Source organism: Prunus dulcis, chromosome 4, assembly GCF_902201215.1.
Source record: "Prunus dulcis chromosome 4, ALMONDv2, whole genome shotgun sequence".
Lineage (NCBI taxonomy): Eukaryota > Viridiplantae > Streptophyta > Magnoliopsida > Rosales > Rosaceae > Prunus > Prunus dulcis.
In genome coordinates, this window is record NC_047653.1 from 13,257,281 (window position 1) to 13,271,930 (window position 14,650).

Genomic DNA, 14,650 nt, shown 5'->3' on the forward strand with positions numbered 1-14,650 from the left:
GCAAAAGGCCAAACGAAAACCATGAAACTCTCGTTCTCTCTGCCATCGAAACCCTCTTCAAACCCTAACCCCAAACCCTCAACCACATTCAACGACAGCAACGCCGACAAAAACTACGACGGTTCAATTCAATACGTCAACGAATTCGACGCCTTGCAACCCCTACACGGCTACCCCAATACCCGCGTAATCCCTCCGATCCCTAACGAATGGCTGATGAAACCCGAATCCGAGAATCGCTCCGAGGTCCGGTCGCTCTCTGCCAGAATTTCCAACGGTCTCAATCTCCGGCCGAAGCTCGAATCGGAGAACGGGGAAGGTGATGAACGGTTGAGATCTGCAGGCGTGGATTTGGAGAAGCTGGCGCTCCAGAAATTGAAAGAGGACTTGGAGCGGTTGCCAGAGCACAGGGGAATGGAGGAGTACAACGACGTGTCGGTGGAGGGCTTCGGGTCGGCATTGCTTGCCGGGTACGGTTGGTGTCCGGGCAAAGGAATAGGGAAGTACGCTGAGAAGGATGTCAAGGTCGTGGAGTTCAATCGGAGACCGAACGACAGGCACGGGTTAGGGTTTCGTATGGGTCGTGTAGACGACCAGCAGTGAAAAAGGATTTTTAGGATGGTAGTGCCAATAATTACAAGGTGTTTTCCTTTTTGCAATTTTTTTTATGTTTAAATAGCTTGTGCTAAAGTATATATCAACACATTATTAAACAATCTTTTGCGGACTAGCGGTCTCAAATTCAAATTTCTGCCATAATATGTGACTGCTAAAAGGACTAGTACCAGTTGTGATGCTCTGTTTTCGGTTTTTTCATTCGATTAATTTGATTTTGTTGTTGTGCTTCACCCATCATCATTTGAAGTAGAGCCTAAAATTCAATTTATCTAGACTGTGATTGGGATGATGAACAATGGAACCTTGATGGAGTTAAGAAAAGCTAACTGAATTGTGTTCAAATTAAAATTGATTTTTTAATCTTTTCCGCATCCGTTCCGTTCGATTCAATTTGATTCAGTGATTTATAGATGCCCACCCGTAATAAAAATTCCAAGGGTTTGCATCAGACCTAGCATATTAGTAAAAGAGATCATATTTATGATATGGGTCGGTTTTTTAGTTGAAAATCCTTCTTGCAATGTACGTGCATTAGAAAAATATCGACTCCGTTGAATTTGGTAGGGTCGTTGGATCTAAGGATGATTATTTTCCCCACATGTTAGGGTTTCCGTAAGTAAATTGGGTATAAAGGATAAAAATAAGATATTGAAAAAAAATTTGGGAAAATTTTCATGTATAGTGTTCAAAAAGGGACGGGAATGATATTTCAAGAGATATTTAGTCATATATTTATTCTTAGCATTAAAATTATAAATAAATCTTACACTATTTAATTTTTATAAACAAACTCAAAATAAACAACAACCAAAAATAATAAAGAAAGCTGGCCCTATTGAATTTAATTTTAATTATTAAATAACTTTGATGCCCTATTGAGTGTTTTGAGTTTTTTTATGAGATTTTTAGGTTGGGTTTGTTTTAAGAAATCAATGACAATTTTGTAATTTAAAAGAAGTTAAAAGCCCTTTTGTTATGTTGTAAATAGGTTTTGGGTGTGTTTCTAAAGTCCATTTCATATATGTTTTTTTATTTATTTACAATTTGAACTCCTATATTGGGTATTATTGTGAATCTCCCATATTTCAATCCCTTCTCCGAATCCACGTGTTTAAACACATATATAGATATTATAGTATTATATATGTAGTTAAATTTAGGGGAATCTCTCCACCGTTACTAGTTTCTTTTATTTAACAAAACCCTACTAGTTGATATATATTTGGTTAACAACGTAAATATGTTGTGCTCATAATGCATCTTTTCTATTTTAAAAAGTAGCTTTTCATTTTTTATTTTTTATTTTATTTTATTTTTTGTAATGGGCGAGGGTAGGAATGGGAAAAAGAGTAATTCTATTTAGACACACAACATTGACCACTTTAGTTGACCACCTTATGTGGTAGATGATGTGTCATGCCATGTCAAATAATGAATGTTGCCATGGGTATTCTATTTTTTATTTATTCTCCTTTCAATAATCCTTTAAATTTATTTATTTAAAAAAAAAAAAAAAAAAAAAACCCTAACGTCCCTGGTAAGTGGCCTCACGTATGTTCTCAACTCTTCCTCACGTCTCCAGCATTCCCTTCCTTCATTGTTACTGCACTCTGATAGGAGTATCGCTAGAACGTGGCTGAGAGTTGGAGTCCCCTCAATTATGGTATTCTCTACTCTGCTTCTCTCATTGCCTCCCTTCCTCCACCAAATTTATCCATCCCCATCCTCCACTGTTGTTGGTGAGAGTTAGAGTTTTTTCAATAAGAATGAAATTTGCATCCTTGGGCGATTGGGTGGGTTGAAGAATCAAGAGGTTCACTTGTCTATTCTTCTCCAAAAACATGTCTGACAAGGAGGTTGAAGATTGAGGTACATACCCAATTTTTAGTGTAATTTTGTTGTAAGAATTGTTGTACAGGTTCTTAGTTTTTGTTTTTTGAATATGCAATTTGTTGTAAAAATTGATTAGTATAATTAGTTGGGTCTAGCTAGCATGTAGTTCATGGGTACTGGGTGGCTATAATGTCAATTGAATGTGATAACATTTGAATTAATTAGATCTCCATCCTAGTTTGTTCGATGGTTTCTATCTACCTAGCTTTTGTAATTTGCATTTCTTTGTTGTGTATGGGTGTCTTCATTGTCTTTCTCAAGATGTATTCTTTGTTATGTTCTTGGCTAGCACACCTTGCAGTTACATCTCCTTCCCCAAGCTGTAATTTTCTAACTTTGTTAATGTAATTTCTACAATCATTTTCCATGAATGGCATATTCTCATGCCCTCTGGCCTTAACTACCATTGAATTATAATTCTTATTTACTCTTATTCTGGCTCTATCATTCGCTTCAATCTTCCTTTTCATATACGAACTTATTGCACGATTCATTCGAAAATATCGAGCATTGTCCAAATTCAATCCATGATTATGATCGAGTTTGACTAAGTTCACTTTCCAGCTTCCATCCAAGCATATACCTACCCTAAGTTGAGCCTTGCAATTGCATTTTATGCTTGGATATGGATTTAGCACATTGCTTGTAGTACTTTGTGGGATCCCTGATCTAGAACATGATAAAGTCACATATTTCAATTCCCCACAATCTCCTTTCTTCAATGATCTCTTCTTCATTGGGAAACTTACTCGATTTGCATATTTTTTTTTTTAAATAATAATAATCAACCACCTCATCAGCTATGTTTAAAATCATATTTATCTTAGATTCTTATGTTGTTTCTTCTGGGCTCGTTGTATTCTAGATCTCCAGTCCAATCTCACCAATCTCAACCTCATCATTTTCTTCACTCATCTCCAAATTTGAATGGCTTCTTAAAGATTCTTCCATCCTAAATAATTCCAAATATTAATATAAACTTCCTATAATACATATGCAGTATAATATCAATTAATTTAAGATTGTATATATGTATTTATATGTAATTTAAGAGCACTTATACAAGAACAATTATGATAGACAAGAACAAGGTTGGCTGTTTAAATAAGCAATCCCTCAAGCAACATGGTTTTCTACGTCCTACTTATTTAGTATTGTATGGCTGAGATCAGACAAAACGACTGACCTTGGAAGGACTACCAAAATAATATGTATATTATATACATGGGTAAAATCTAGGATCCACCTAGATTAGGAAGGGAGTGCTGTGGAGACGCGATACTCCTATCACAGCCACGTTCTAGCGATACTCCTATCACAATGCAGCAATAATGGAGGAAGGGAGTGCTGTGGAAACGTGAGGAAGAGTTGAGAACAGACATGAGGCCACTTACCAAGGACGTTATGGTTTTTTAATTTGTTTTTTCAATTTTTTTATTTAAGAATTATTGAAAAGAGAATAAATAAAAAATAGAATACACATGGCAACATTCATTAATTGACTAGTGGTTAATATTGCGTGTCTAAATAGCATAACCCTAGGGAAAAATGCTTAACTACGATGGAAATGAGAATGACATATCCACCCCATTTGCCCCATTGTCATCCCTAGTTGGATCGGATTTTTTTAAAACAATCCTGCTTGGAATTGGTTAAATTGGGGCAAAGGAAAAGCCCATAAATGCTCCACCACTGGCCACACCAAAAACACACGCAAAATAAAAGTTGGAGCCTTTAGAGCACCTTCACCCCAAAAGGCAAGGATAAGGCAAAGGCAAGGCAATGGCAGACACTATTCAAATGAATAGTGTCAGCCTTGCCTTTTTAAGTTCCATCCCAAAGGGCAAGGGTAAAGGCAAACACTATTCATTTTACTTAATTTATTTATTTATTAATACTTAATTATTAATTTTGATAGCTTTTCAGATAATATTTTTGGTTGCCACGTGTCACTATTATAAAATTCTCACCTAAAATTTCAGATAACATTTTTGGATAAAATTTTCGAATTAAATTTTCGGATAAGATTTTCTGTTGCCACGTGTCCATTAAATTTCAGATAAAATTTTCGGATGAGATTCTCGGTTGCCACGTGTGTTATTTTTGAATATTTATTATTAAAAAAATTATAATCTCATATTTCAGATACAATTTTCACCTTCTAAAATTACGCCACGTGTCCCATGTTAGATAAGATTTTAAGATATCTATTAAAAAATTATAATATCAGATTCCAGATAAGATTTTCACCATCTAAAATTGCGCCATGTGTCATCTCTATCTTCTAAATTCCTCTATAGAACTACACCCTCAACTCATACCTCTCACACCATATCTTCTCTTTTCTTTCATTTCTCAGATTTTACAAAACACATTCTATTCTCAATGTCTAATCTGAGGAGGGTGTTGGAGAGGCAAGAGCGAGAAGAGGAAGAAATCAGGCGCAGATGTGCTGAAGAAGATCATGAGGCCGATGAAGAGGATGAAGAAATGGTTTTAGCGGTGTGTATGCTCAATGAAACAAGGCAACACCATCGTCATCATGCCCCGAATGTGGACAGACATAGGCAGTCTCAGGGTAAGAATCTCTTGGAAGATTACTTTATCTTAAATTCGTTATATCCTGTTTCTCATTTTCGAGAGAGATATAGAATGCAGGCTCATTGTTCCAGAAAAATCATGCATGATATTTGTAATTACGACACATACTTCGTTCAGAAGTATGATGCTGTTGGGATTTTGGGTATTCTTTCGGGGCAAAAACTTACAGCTGCTTTGCAGATGCTTGCTTATGGGGCATCCACAGAGCAGGTGGATGAGATTGTGCGGGTGAGAAAATCAACTATCCTAAAGTGCTTGGTGAGATTCTGTGATGCAGTAGAAAATCTCTACAAGATGGAGTACCTTCGCAAACCTACGACTAGGGACCTCTGAAGGCTTGTACAAAAGGCTGAGGCTCGAGGTTTCCTAGGAATGATTGGAATCATAGACTGCATGCACTGGCAGTGGAAGAATTGCTCAACTACTTGGCAAGGAGATTATGAGAATCGAAAGGGCCAAAAAAGTATAGTTTTGGAGGCCGTAGCTTCATTCGACGCTTGGGTTTGACATGCCTTGTTCGGAGTTGTCGGTTCTCAGAATGACCTCAATGTGCTTGGTCAATCCCTAGTGTTTAACAATGTATTGCGAGGTCATTCCCCACAGATCACGTACCGAATCAACAATACCGTATACTCGGGTGCGTACTACCTCGTCGACATAATTTATCATAGGTGGACGACATTCGTGAAAACAATTCTGAATCCCCAATTCGAGAAGGAAAAAAGCTTTGCTGCCTTTCAAGAAGGTTATAGGAAAGACATGGAAAGGTGTTTCGGTATCTTGCAAGCTCGTTGGACAATTATCAGGGGTGCAACTCGGATGCTTGATGAATAGGTGCTGCAGAGCATTATGATGACTTGCATCATCCTCCACAACATGATTGTGGAGGATGAGTATGACTATGATGCTCCAGAGGTGTTCGAACCCGATTCCATGAACACGACATTGACTAGAATTTTGAAAAGGCCAATAGGAGCAAATGAACAACTAATGGAGGACAAACCGTTAATTCGGGATGATCGATACAACAACCCCATGGTTGATCGTTATCAGGAAATGAAATCTTTGTATGTTCACGAGAGACGTCAAGTTGACTTGATCGAGCACTTATGGGAGATGAAAGGCAATCATAGTGGATGAAGTCAAGTTTAATGCTTTGTTTTGTATGTGGTTTGCTTGGAATTATGCTTTGTTTTTAATTATGCTTTGTTTTGTGTGTGGTTTGTTTGGAATTACGCTTTGTTTTTAATTATGCTTTGATTTGTGTGTGGTTTGTAATGAATAATGCTTTGTTTTTAATTATGCGAAGTTTTGATGTATGAAATGTTTTTAATAAATAGCTGTATTATTTAATGCTTTCTTTATTGAATAAAAGGGAAACAATACAACAAAGTAATACATATTGAATAAAATGGATAATACATATTGAATAAAAGGGAAATAATACAATAAATTAATACATATGACAACTCTAGAGAAACAATACAATAAATTAATACATATGACAACTTTAGGAAAACAATACAACAAATTAATACATATGACAACTCTTTCAATACAACCTAAGGGTTGTGATCATTTAACCAACCTGTATTGCTAGGTCCGTCGTCATGTTTTCTTCTCATCACATCCCTTCGTTTTAGCTTCCAATAGGACTTTGTTTCAAGAGACATATGGCTCGTCTCCATGGCCATGATTTTCATCTCTCTGTCCTCCATATCTTGTTCTTGTGCCTGCTGCCTTTGAATTGCAAATGCTTCATGTCGTGCCTGGTATGCTTTTTCTATTTTCAAGTCTCTCTCAATTCTCAGTGCGCCATTCTGAGCTATTTGCTCCAAAAATTGTGCACATTCATTGTTTGAAGTGCTCCCTTTCTTGGCCTTTACCGCCTTTCTCCCAATAGGTCTTGGCACATGTGGGAGTGGTGAGTCTTGATCCATTGGGGAGTCCAATGGCGAATCAGTTGCCGGCAAATCGTGCAACGGCGTTTCATTCAACACAACCGGCGGACTGTTGGAAATAATTTTGAATCTTGAACAATTCTTCACAACTTCCCAACATTGGTGACTTTGGAAACTTTTTTTGCCTTGGCCCAAGGCACCGAACCACATTTGTGCTTGTAGGATCTATTAAAAATAAATAATTGAAAATGCAAGAACAAAAAATGAATATGGAAGAAAATATAAACAAATTGGAAATGCAAGGAAAAAAATGAATACGGAAGAAAATATAAACAATTTGGAAATGCAAAAAAAAAAATGATTATGCAAGAAAATATAAACATATCGGAAATGCAAGAAAAAAAATGATTATGTAACAAAATATAAATAAATTGGAAATGCAAGAAAAAAAATACATTAAATTGAATAAAATGGCAATTATAAATATTTACCTCATCGGCAAGATTTTGACCGGTTCGAATGTTGTCCCTTGCTTTTGTCAAGGAATCTCTTCATTTCCCTAACTCTTTATTTAAAATTTTCCATCTATTGGCCAATGCCATTTCCATCCGAAGTGAACCCGATCTTTTAGCAAATTCTCCATGAATTTTGCTCCACATATGACAGAACTTCATCTTATTGCCCGTGACCGAGCAATGACTAACTTTCACCCAACACTCATACAACACAATATTTTCCTGAGTTGTCCACGCGCCTCCACCATCGATAGAAGTGGCCATTTTTTTTTTTTTGATACAAATGAAAAGTGGAAGAAAAATATGAGTGGAGAGTAAAAAATATTGGAAGAAAAATATGAGTGGATTCCAAAAAATATTGAAAGAACAATATGAGTGGAGAGTAAAGAATATTGGAAGGAGAAGAGTTGTATGAAGATTTGGTGTGGAAAGTGAATAAAATGTTTAGGTATTTATAGGGAAAAAATCCAGAAATTTTTTGTATTTTTAAAATTTTTTTTTGAATTTGTTTAGCCAAAAAACTCAAGACCGTTGGATTTCTGTGCAAAAATAGATCGGAGCGTCCGGGAAGCGCCACGTGGCATCTTCCGTTGGGAGCTGTTGGTGACGTCAGCTCGGTGAAATCAATTTTTTTACTGTTGACGCGTGAAATTCACACTCCAACGGTAAAAAGAAATCTGATTTCACTGCGCTGACGTCAGTGTGATGTCACAAATGACGTCAGCAAAGTCGGGCTACAGCCCAGCCAAGAACTGCCCTTGGGCTTGCCCGGGCTGCAGGCTTGGCGCTGGAGGGTGAAACCTGGGCTTGGGTGCCAGGGTTTGGGTATAGCGGTGGACTTGCTTAGAGGATCAGGAAGTCAAAGCTGTTAAACATAGCCAGTAGCAGCCTAATCATCGTTTCTCTCTGAAAAATCAAAGAGGGAAACGAAACCATGAAACTCTCTTTCTCTCTGCCACCCAAATCCTCTTCGAAATCAAACCCTAAACGCAAACCGTCAACCACCGCCACCACCTTCGACGACGGCAATGGCAACCCAAACGACGCCGCTTCGAAACACTTTGTCAACGAATTCGACGCCTCCAAAACCGTATCCACCGACCCCAAAACCCGCGTAATCGCTCCGATCCCGAACGAGTGGCGGCCCCACAAGAAGATGAAGAATCTCGAGCTTCCAATCACCGAGCCCGGAGGCCAAGAACTTAAGTTCGAGGTCGAGACGCTATCGGTCACCGACGACCCCGATGCGAAGATTTCATACGGTCTCAATGTGCGGCAGAAATTGGATGCGGAATCGGAGAATCGGGACGGTGGTGATGAACGGCCGAGATTGAGAGGTGGGGAGGACACTCTGCTTCAGAAATTTAAAGACGACTTGGAGCGCTTGTCGGATCACAGGGGCTTGGAGGAGTTTGATGAGATGCCGGTAGAGGGTTACGGCGAGGCGTTGCTTTCTGGGTACGGGTGGTACCCGGGTAGAGGGATTGGAAAGAATGCTAAGGAAGATGCGAAGGTTGTGGAGTATACAAGGAGTACTGATAGGCACGGGTTAGGGTTTCATATGAATCCGAAGGAGAAAGATAAAAAGCAAGAGAAAGAGAGAAAGAAAGATGGGGATTTGGGTAAGGAGGTGAGGATTGTTTCGGGTAGAGCCTATGTGGGTTTGAGGGGTAGGATTGTTGAGAAATTGGGCAATGGAAAACTGGTATTGAAGCTCTCGAGCAGGGGCGAAGAGCAAGAGCAAGAGGTAGTGAAAGTGAATGTGGATCAAGTTGCTGAATTGGGTTCGAAAGAAGAAGAGAAGTGCTTGAAGAGATTGAAGGAGGCCCAAAGGAAAGTGGGTAGTGATAGTAAGCCAAGACGAGAAGAGCAGAGGGGTTATTCAACGTGGCTTGCCCGTCACATTCGAGTTAGGGTTATAAGCAAGGACTTGAAAGGTGGGAAATTTTATTTGAAAAAAGGGGAGGTGATGGATGTGGTTGGACCCAAAACTTGTGATATATCTATGGATGGGAGTAGGGAGCTTGTGCAGGGGGTGTCCCAGGATTTTCTTGAGACTGCGCTGCCAAGACGGGGCGGATCCGTTCTTGTGTTGTCTGGAAAGCACAAGGGGGTCTTTGGCAATCTTGTTGAGAAGGATTCAGACCGAGAAACTGGTGTTGTCAGAGATGCTGATACCCATGAATTGCTCAATGTGAGTCTTGAGCAGATTGCTGAGTTTACTGGGGATCCCAGCGACCTAGGATATTGATTCATAGGTACTTTGAACCAGAATTTAATTCCCTTGATGCTGTATTTGTAAGCTGAAATTCTTTGTCTAAATTTGTATCTCGGTTTCTCATGCTTTACCACAATTTGATTCCCCTTATGCTTTACTTTCTCCTTAAACTTAGAAGTATGTTGTCTCATTTTCTTCAGTGCATGACATTTCTAGTATTCTGAGTTTGATTACTTTGATCAGATACATATCTTTAAATTGAAGGTGTTTGCCATGATGTTTAACTTATGGGAATTCCACGTATATACTTTTGTATACTTTGTTTAATTTCTTTTAACTTCCATCTATACCATCAGTCTTCATTCTACCAAATCCAACTTTCTGTGAGTTGTATGATGAGCAATTTGTGCCAATTAGAAGGGGGGTACTGGCACTCCTTGGGTTATAAGGTACTGGCACTCCTTGGGTTATAAGTTAAAATTCTTTTAGTTATTTAATGATTGAACTTCTGAATAGCGGAAAGAGAGATAATATCTCGATCTGAAAAGGTCATTTTTTAACAAGTAGTAGTTTAAGAATTGGGTGATTTAAGACAATAGAATATCAGTTGATTTAGTGTATTATTTGGATTTTTCTGGATCTCTTTTAGTCTGCAAAGGTCGCTCTTTTTGAAGAAATATCTTTATACGTAGAAATCTGCTAACTGCTAAGCGGGAAGTAAAATTCAAACAATGGACCGACATATAAAGCAAAGATAGAATCATTTTATATAACAAGGTCCAAATCTACTTACGTAAGTACTGCAACCTGATGCCCGTTTTCTTGCTTGTATTGACACCAAAGTATTGTCACCAGTATCAAACTTTTTTTTCTCAACTTTCCCATCATTAACCTCAATCATGACCCAAAGTCAAACAGTGAGCTATCCTTGCATTGTGAAAGTTAGCAGTCTGAAATATTCTTGCAGTATGAAACTAGGTATCCTAATAGCAAGCAGCTACCGAGACTGTCTCTCCTACGTCCATTTGATTAATAACCATTTTAAATATCACTGCCTTTTGTATTTGATCTATTAACCTTACCTATTGCTTTGGCTTCACAAATCCAGATGCAACAGGCTGTGTGTTTTAAGGTTATGGAATTTTGGTTGGCAATTGTGATTTTATTTCAAGTGTGCATCTCTCTTCATCCAATCATTTGTATCCTCTTGGAAAATCATAAACTATGGTAGATTTTGGTCCTGAGTCACAGCCTGATTAGATGAACATATGATGCTTTTAGAGTATGGATCACGTATTATTAGAATCATTGGAAATCACTGCGAAAGAGTCTAGTTTTGTTGCTTATAAGTAACTTCAAGTTAGAATCGTTCACAAATGATTTGTTAAAAAACACCTATATAATATATCCAAGACACGTACATATTAGAATAATTTAAAGAAGTTTTCGCAGCGACAATGCTCTTCTCTAGGATTGTGTGTGATGCAACCTCAATCCAAGGTGCAACTGACAGCGTGGAAAATTTTCCACTATTAGATATTCTGGAAGGAGGTTTGAAGTTACATCACTTAAACGTGGATTTACTGGACAAGGCTAGGAACAACTACTACTGCACCTAGGTAAATGCAGAGGGCATTTATTGTCGTTTGAATTGGGACTTCTAATATTGATATCTTGCGAGCATGATATGGAGAGGAATTGTGTTGGGAGAACTATTGGGTCCAAATTTAATGGACTATGCTGTTATACTGGGGAGAAGTTAGATTTTTCTGTATTGTTGGACTTGACTGCAGATCCAAAATGTTTAGCACGACCGTCAATGGTTCCTGCTTGTCTAATAGAGATAGCCCTTCAAGTTGCAATCCAAATCATTCTGAAAGCAACATCTTTCGTGTTAAGCTTTCACGTATCATTGCTTGTAAATAATAGGTTTTTTAAATATATTTATTTTTAAATTTATAAATCTTAACCACCTATTTCTGACTGCAGAGGTATTTCAACTTATCAAATTGCAGGGTGTATATACATATGATATGGAGACACCATCCATCCAGGTTGATACCTTCTGTGTCAATGGGGGTCCTGACGGGATATACTAGTGGCATAAGGGGAAAGGTTGAATGCCTTTCAGAGGATTTGGGGAAAAAATGAGACAGAGCTAGTAAAGCAGGAGATGATCAAGGAGAAGTGTTACCATTTATTCCTAAGGAGCCATATGATGTGATTGCATGTGATTGCAAGAGTTACCATTTCTACAGGTACTTATGGAAACGGCTTTCAATTTATAGGATATTACGTAAAGTAATTCGTGTTTATTTGTGAGAACTTTAGGTATCCATGTCACTTCCGTTTGGACCTATGCTTTCAATCATGAAGACTAGTCTCACCTGATGTTTTATAGGTGTAGAGATTTTGATTGATGGTGAGCAACTAGTTGAACCACTACCATATGTATAAACAAGCCTGTCGGTTAACCTTGATAGTAGGGGTTTTGTGGTGTGTCAGATGGATGTCATGTTGGAGTATACTAAGTCTTGTTCTCTAAATAGCGTAAGGAGCTTGACGAGAGACAATCTTAACTTCTGTCTCTCCAGTTTAGGGATGTTGCAATTATCTCTGAGCATTTTATTTGCAAACTGTTTCTTAAATCATTTTGCTATTAATGTATCAGATTTGCTCGAGAATTCCTTATTCTGGTCCTGAAAACACAGAGAGGTACAAATCTTACTTGGTGGAATTTGGACATGTGGTCCAAACAGAATCATTGGCACCATATAAGGTTGGATAGTCGGCTATCTGCAATGATGCTAATGTTCAGAATGTGGAAGGCTTGACAAATGAATTTTCTGCTCTAGAACTGAGACTTGGAGTATAACACCTTGCTAGTTTCTTTGCAGAAGAAGCTATTATTGAGCTTGTTCCATAGCGTGTTAATTATGTGCAATTTAAACCAACCCCTTTGTTCTAATCTCAACAATTTAGCCCAGAGAGTTCAAATTGGACTGCTCCTTGTGTTTATTATATTGATCCATAATATGTGCGATGCATGGAGAATTTTTCAGTTCCTATATGATTGCTATTGATAGAGTTGCGGAATCTGAGTTGGAGAGACCGGATTGGCTCCTCCCTTTTTGCACAAAATGTATTCTTTATCATCATTCTGTAAGCTTTCATATTTTCCCTTCACCATTTGCGCAACTTTTTGGTCTGTTTTACATAACAATAAAAGCAAGGTGTGTATAACTCTTACGCAATAAGTTTCGTTCCGAGAAGGAAATCATTGGAACTAGTAGTATATTTTATAGCAATAACAAAGTGAACAACCCACACAAGTCGTTATTAAGACGAACCATTGCTTCTTTTTAGAAGAAATTCGTAGAACTTAAAGGATCTTAAGAGTTGTAACCAAAAAATAAAGAAGGATGTTAGAGCAAACGGAAGACATCAAAACAACCAAGGAATGGTTCAATGAAGGAAGAAGAAACCTGGACTGCCGTTTAATGGTTTACATTTATGAAAATGGAGCTGGGATGTTATTCGTACTTCTTGTTTTCGTGTTTTATGCAAAGCATAAATGGTGGGGGGTTTTTGGTTTTGTTTTTGAGTAATCATGAGTTTTTGTTTTTATTTAATAAAGTTATTTCTTACACATCAAATAAGAAAACTTTCATTTTATGCGATTTTAGTTTGAAGTATATATTTACTTAATGGGCTATCATTTTTAGCAACATGCTAACCAAACTTTGATCCTTCCTAAAGCGCTTCAGACAAAACTGGGAGTAGAAGAGACAACACCATCCATGCCAGCCAAAGAAACAGTATACTCTGCTAAAGGAGTGGAAGTCACGTTTGGAGACTAGAGTGAGTCATGGATGTATCGTGAGGAAGAAGATTCAGCATGGGCTTGATTGGTTCTTCAAATACAAGGTTGATGTGGCAATTTTGTTTTGATTTGTTTTATTTTGAGTTGGTTTTAGCCAATATTTTTAATAAAATAATTTTTCATGTATGATATGAATACATGAAGGAACCTAAGGTCAATCTAGGGCAAAAGCCTTAAATGTTCAATCCACAAAGAGTTTTAAAAGAATAACCTAACTCTTACGTTTTGAAAAAATATCTGCTTGAATAAGCTCCCCTTAAGATAGTACTCATAAGGGTTCAAAGTTTGAGAGCTAGTCCCAAAAGAAATGCAAATAAAGCCCAAAATCAAAATGACGACGGAACTAAAAAATGACGCACATGCCCTAAAATGAGCAAGATTACACCAACATATGCTAGCTCTTATGTCGAATAGGACAAGACGCTTTGGGAGGAGAAAAGAATTGCGCTATTCTTTGGTTTATTATCACATTCTTAGAGATATTTATAGTATATTACAGTGTCTGTCTATTTTTTTGAAGTTGATGCAGTTCTCTTTGATAATGAACATGAGTACTTTGTATGGTTTTATCTATTAACTATGAATTAGAATATTATCGTTTCATTTCGATGAGCCTATTTTGTATATAATTTTTTTTTAACCTTTTACACGCTGACCCCCGGAATGAAAATTTCTAGATCCACCCCTGGATGCAATAAGAAGAAGAAGAAGCAGTTATTTTCCGTATTATCATCTTCAGCATCTCTCGAATAATAGCATTGGCACTGAGTAATAAAATGTGCAAAACTAGCCTTTATTTAAACATACTAAAATTCTAAACGAACTTCATTCAAACACGCTTTTTGACATCTTCTGCTTGTTGGAATGTGCATAGAACAGCCTCCTCCATGGCTTTGGAATTGAACCATCGGCTTTCAGGTCCTCTTCTAATTATTTAGACTTAATTAAACCAATACTCCTAAAATTTTGGTCAAATCCCACTTTGCCTCTCAAACTCAAAATGATCCAGTTTTATCTCTTC

At 37.5% G+C, this 14,650-nt stretch overlaps 2 protein-coding genes across 4 annotated transcripts; both read left to right on the forward strand.

Moving 5' to 3' along the window:
- Positions 1–21: 21 nt before the first annotated feature.
- Positions 22–603, forward strand: LOC117625416 (protein MOS2-like). The gene has a single exon (XM_034356969.1). The coding sequence runs from the start codon at positions 22–24 to the stop codon at positions 601–603; it is 582 nt and encodes a 193-aa protein (XP_034212860.1).
- A 7,740-nt stretch (positions 604–8,343) lies between these two features.
- Positions 8,344–13,633, forward strand: LOC117624645 (protein MOS2-like). Of its 3 annotated transcripts, none has more exons than XM_034356023.1 (3): positions 8,344–9,786; positions 11,736–12,004; positions 12,418–12,887. In XM_034356023.1, the coding sequence occupies exon 1, from the start codon at positions 8,463–8,465 to the stop codon at positions 9,777–9,779; it is 1,317 nt and encodes a 438-aa protein (XP_034211914.1). In that variant the 5' UTR covers positions 8,344–8,462; the 3' UTR covers positions 9,780–9,786; positions 11,736–12,004; positions 12,418–12,887. The 3 variants fall into 3 exon arrangements, with proteins under 3 accessions (XP_034211914.1, XP_034211915.1, XP_034211913.1); XM_034356024.1 differs by lacking the exon at positions 12,418–12,887 and adding an exon at positions 13,506–13,633 and having other exon boundaries at positions 8,345–9,786; positions 11,762–12,004; XM_034356022.1 differs by having other exon boundaries at positions 8,345–9,786; positions 11,762–12,004.
- Positions 13,634–14,650: the final 1,017 nt, after the last annotated feature.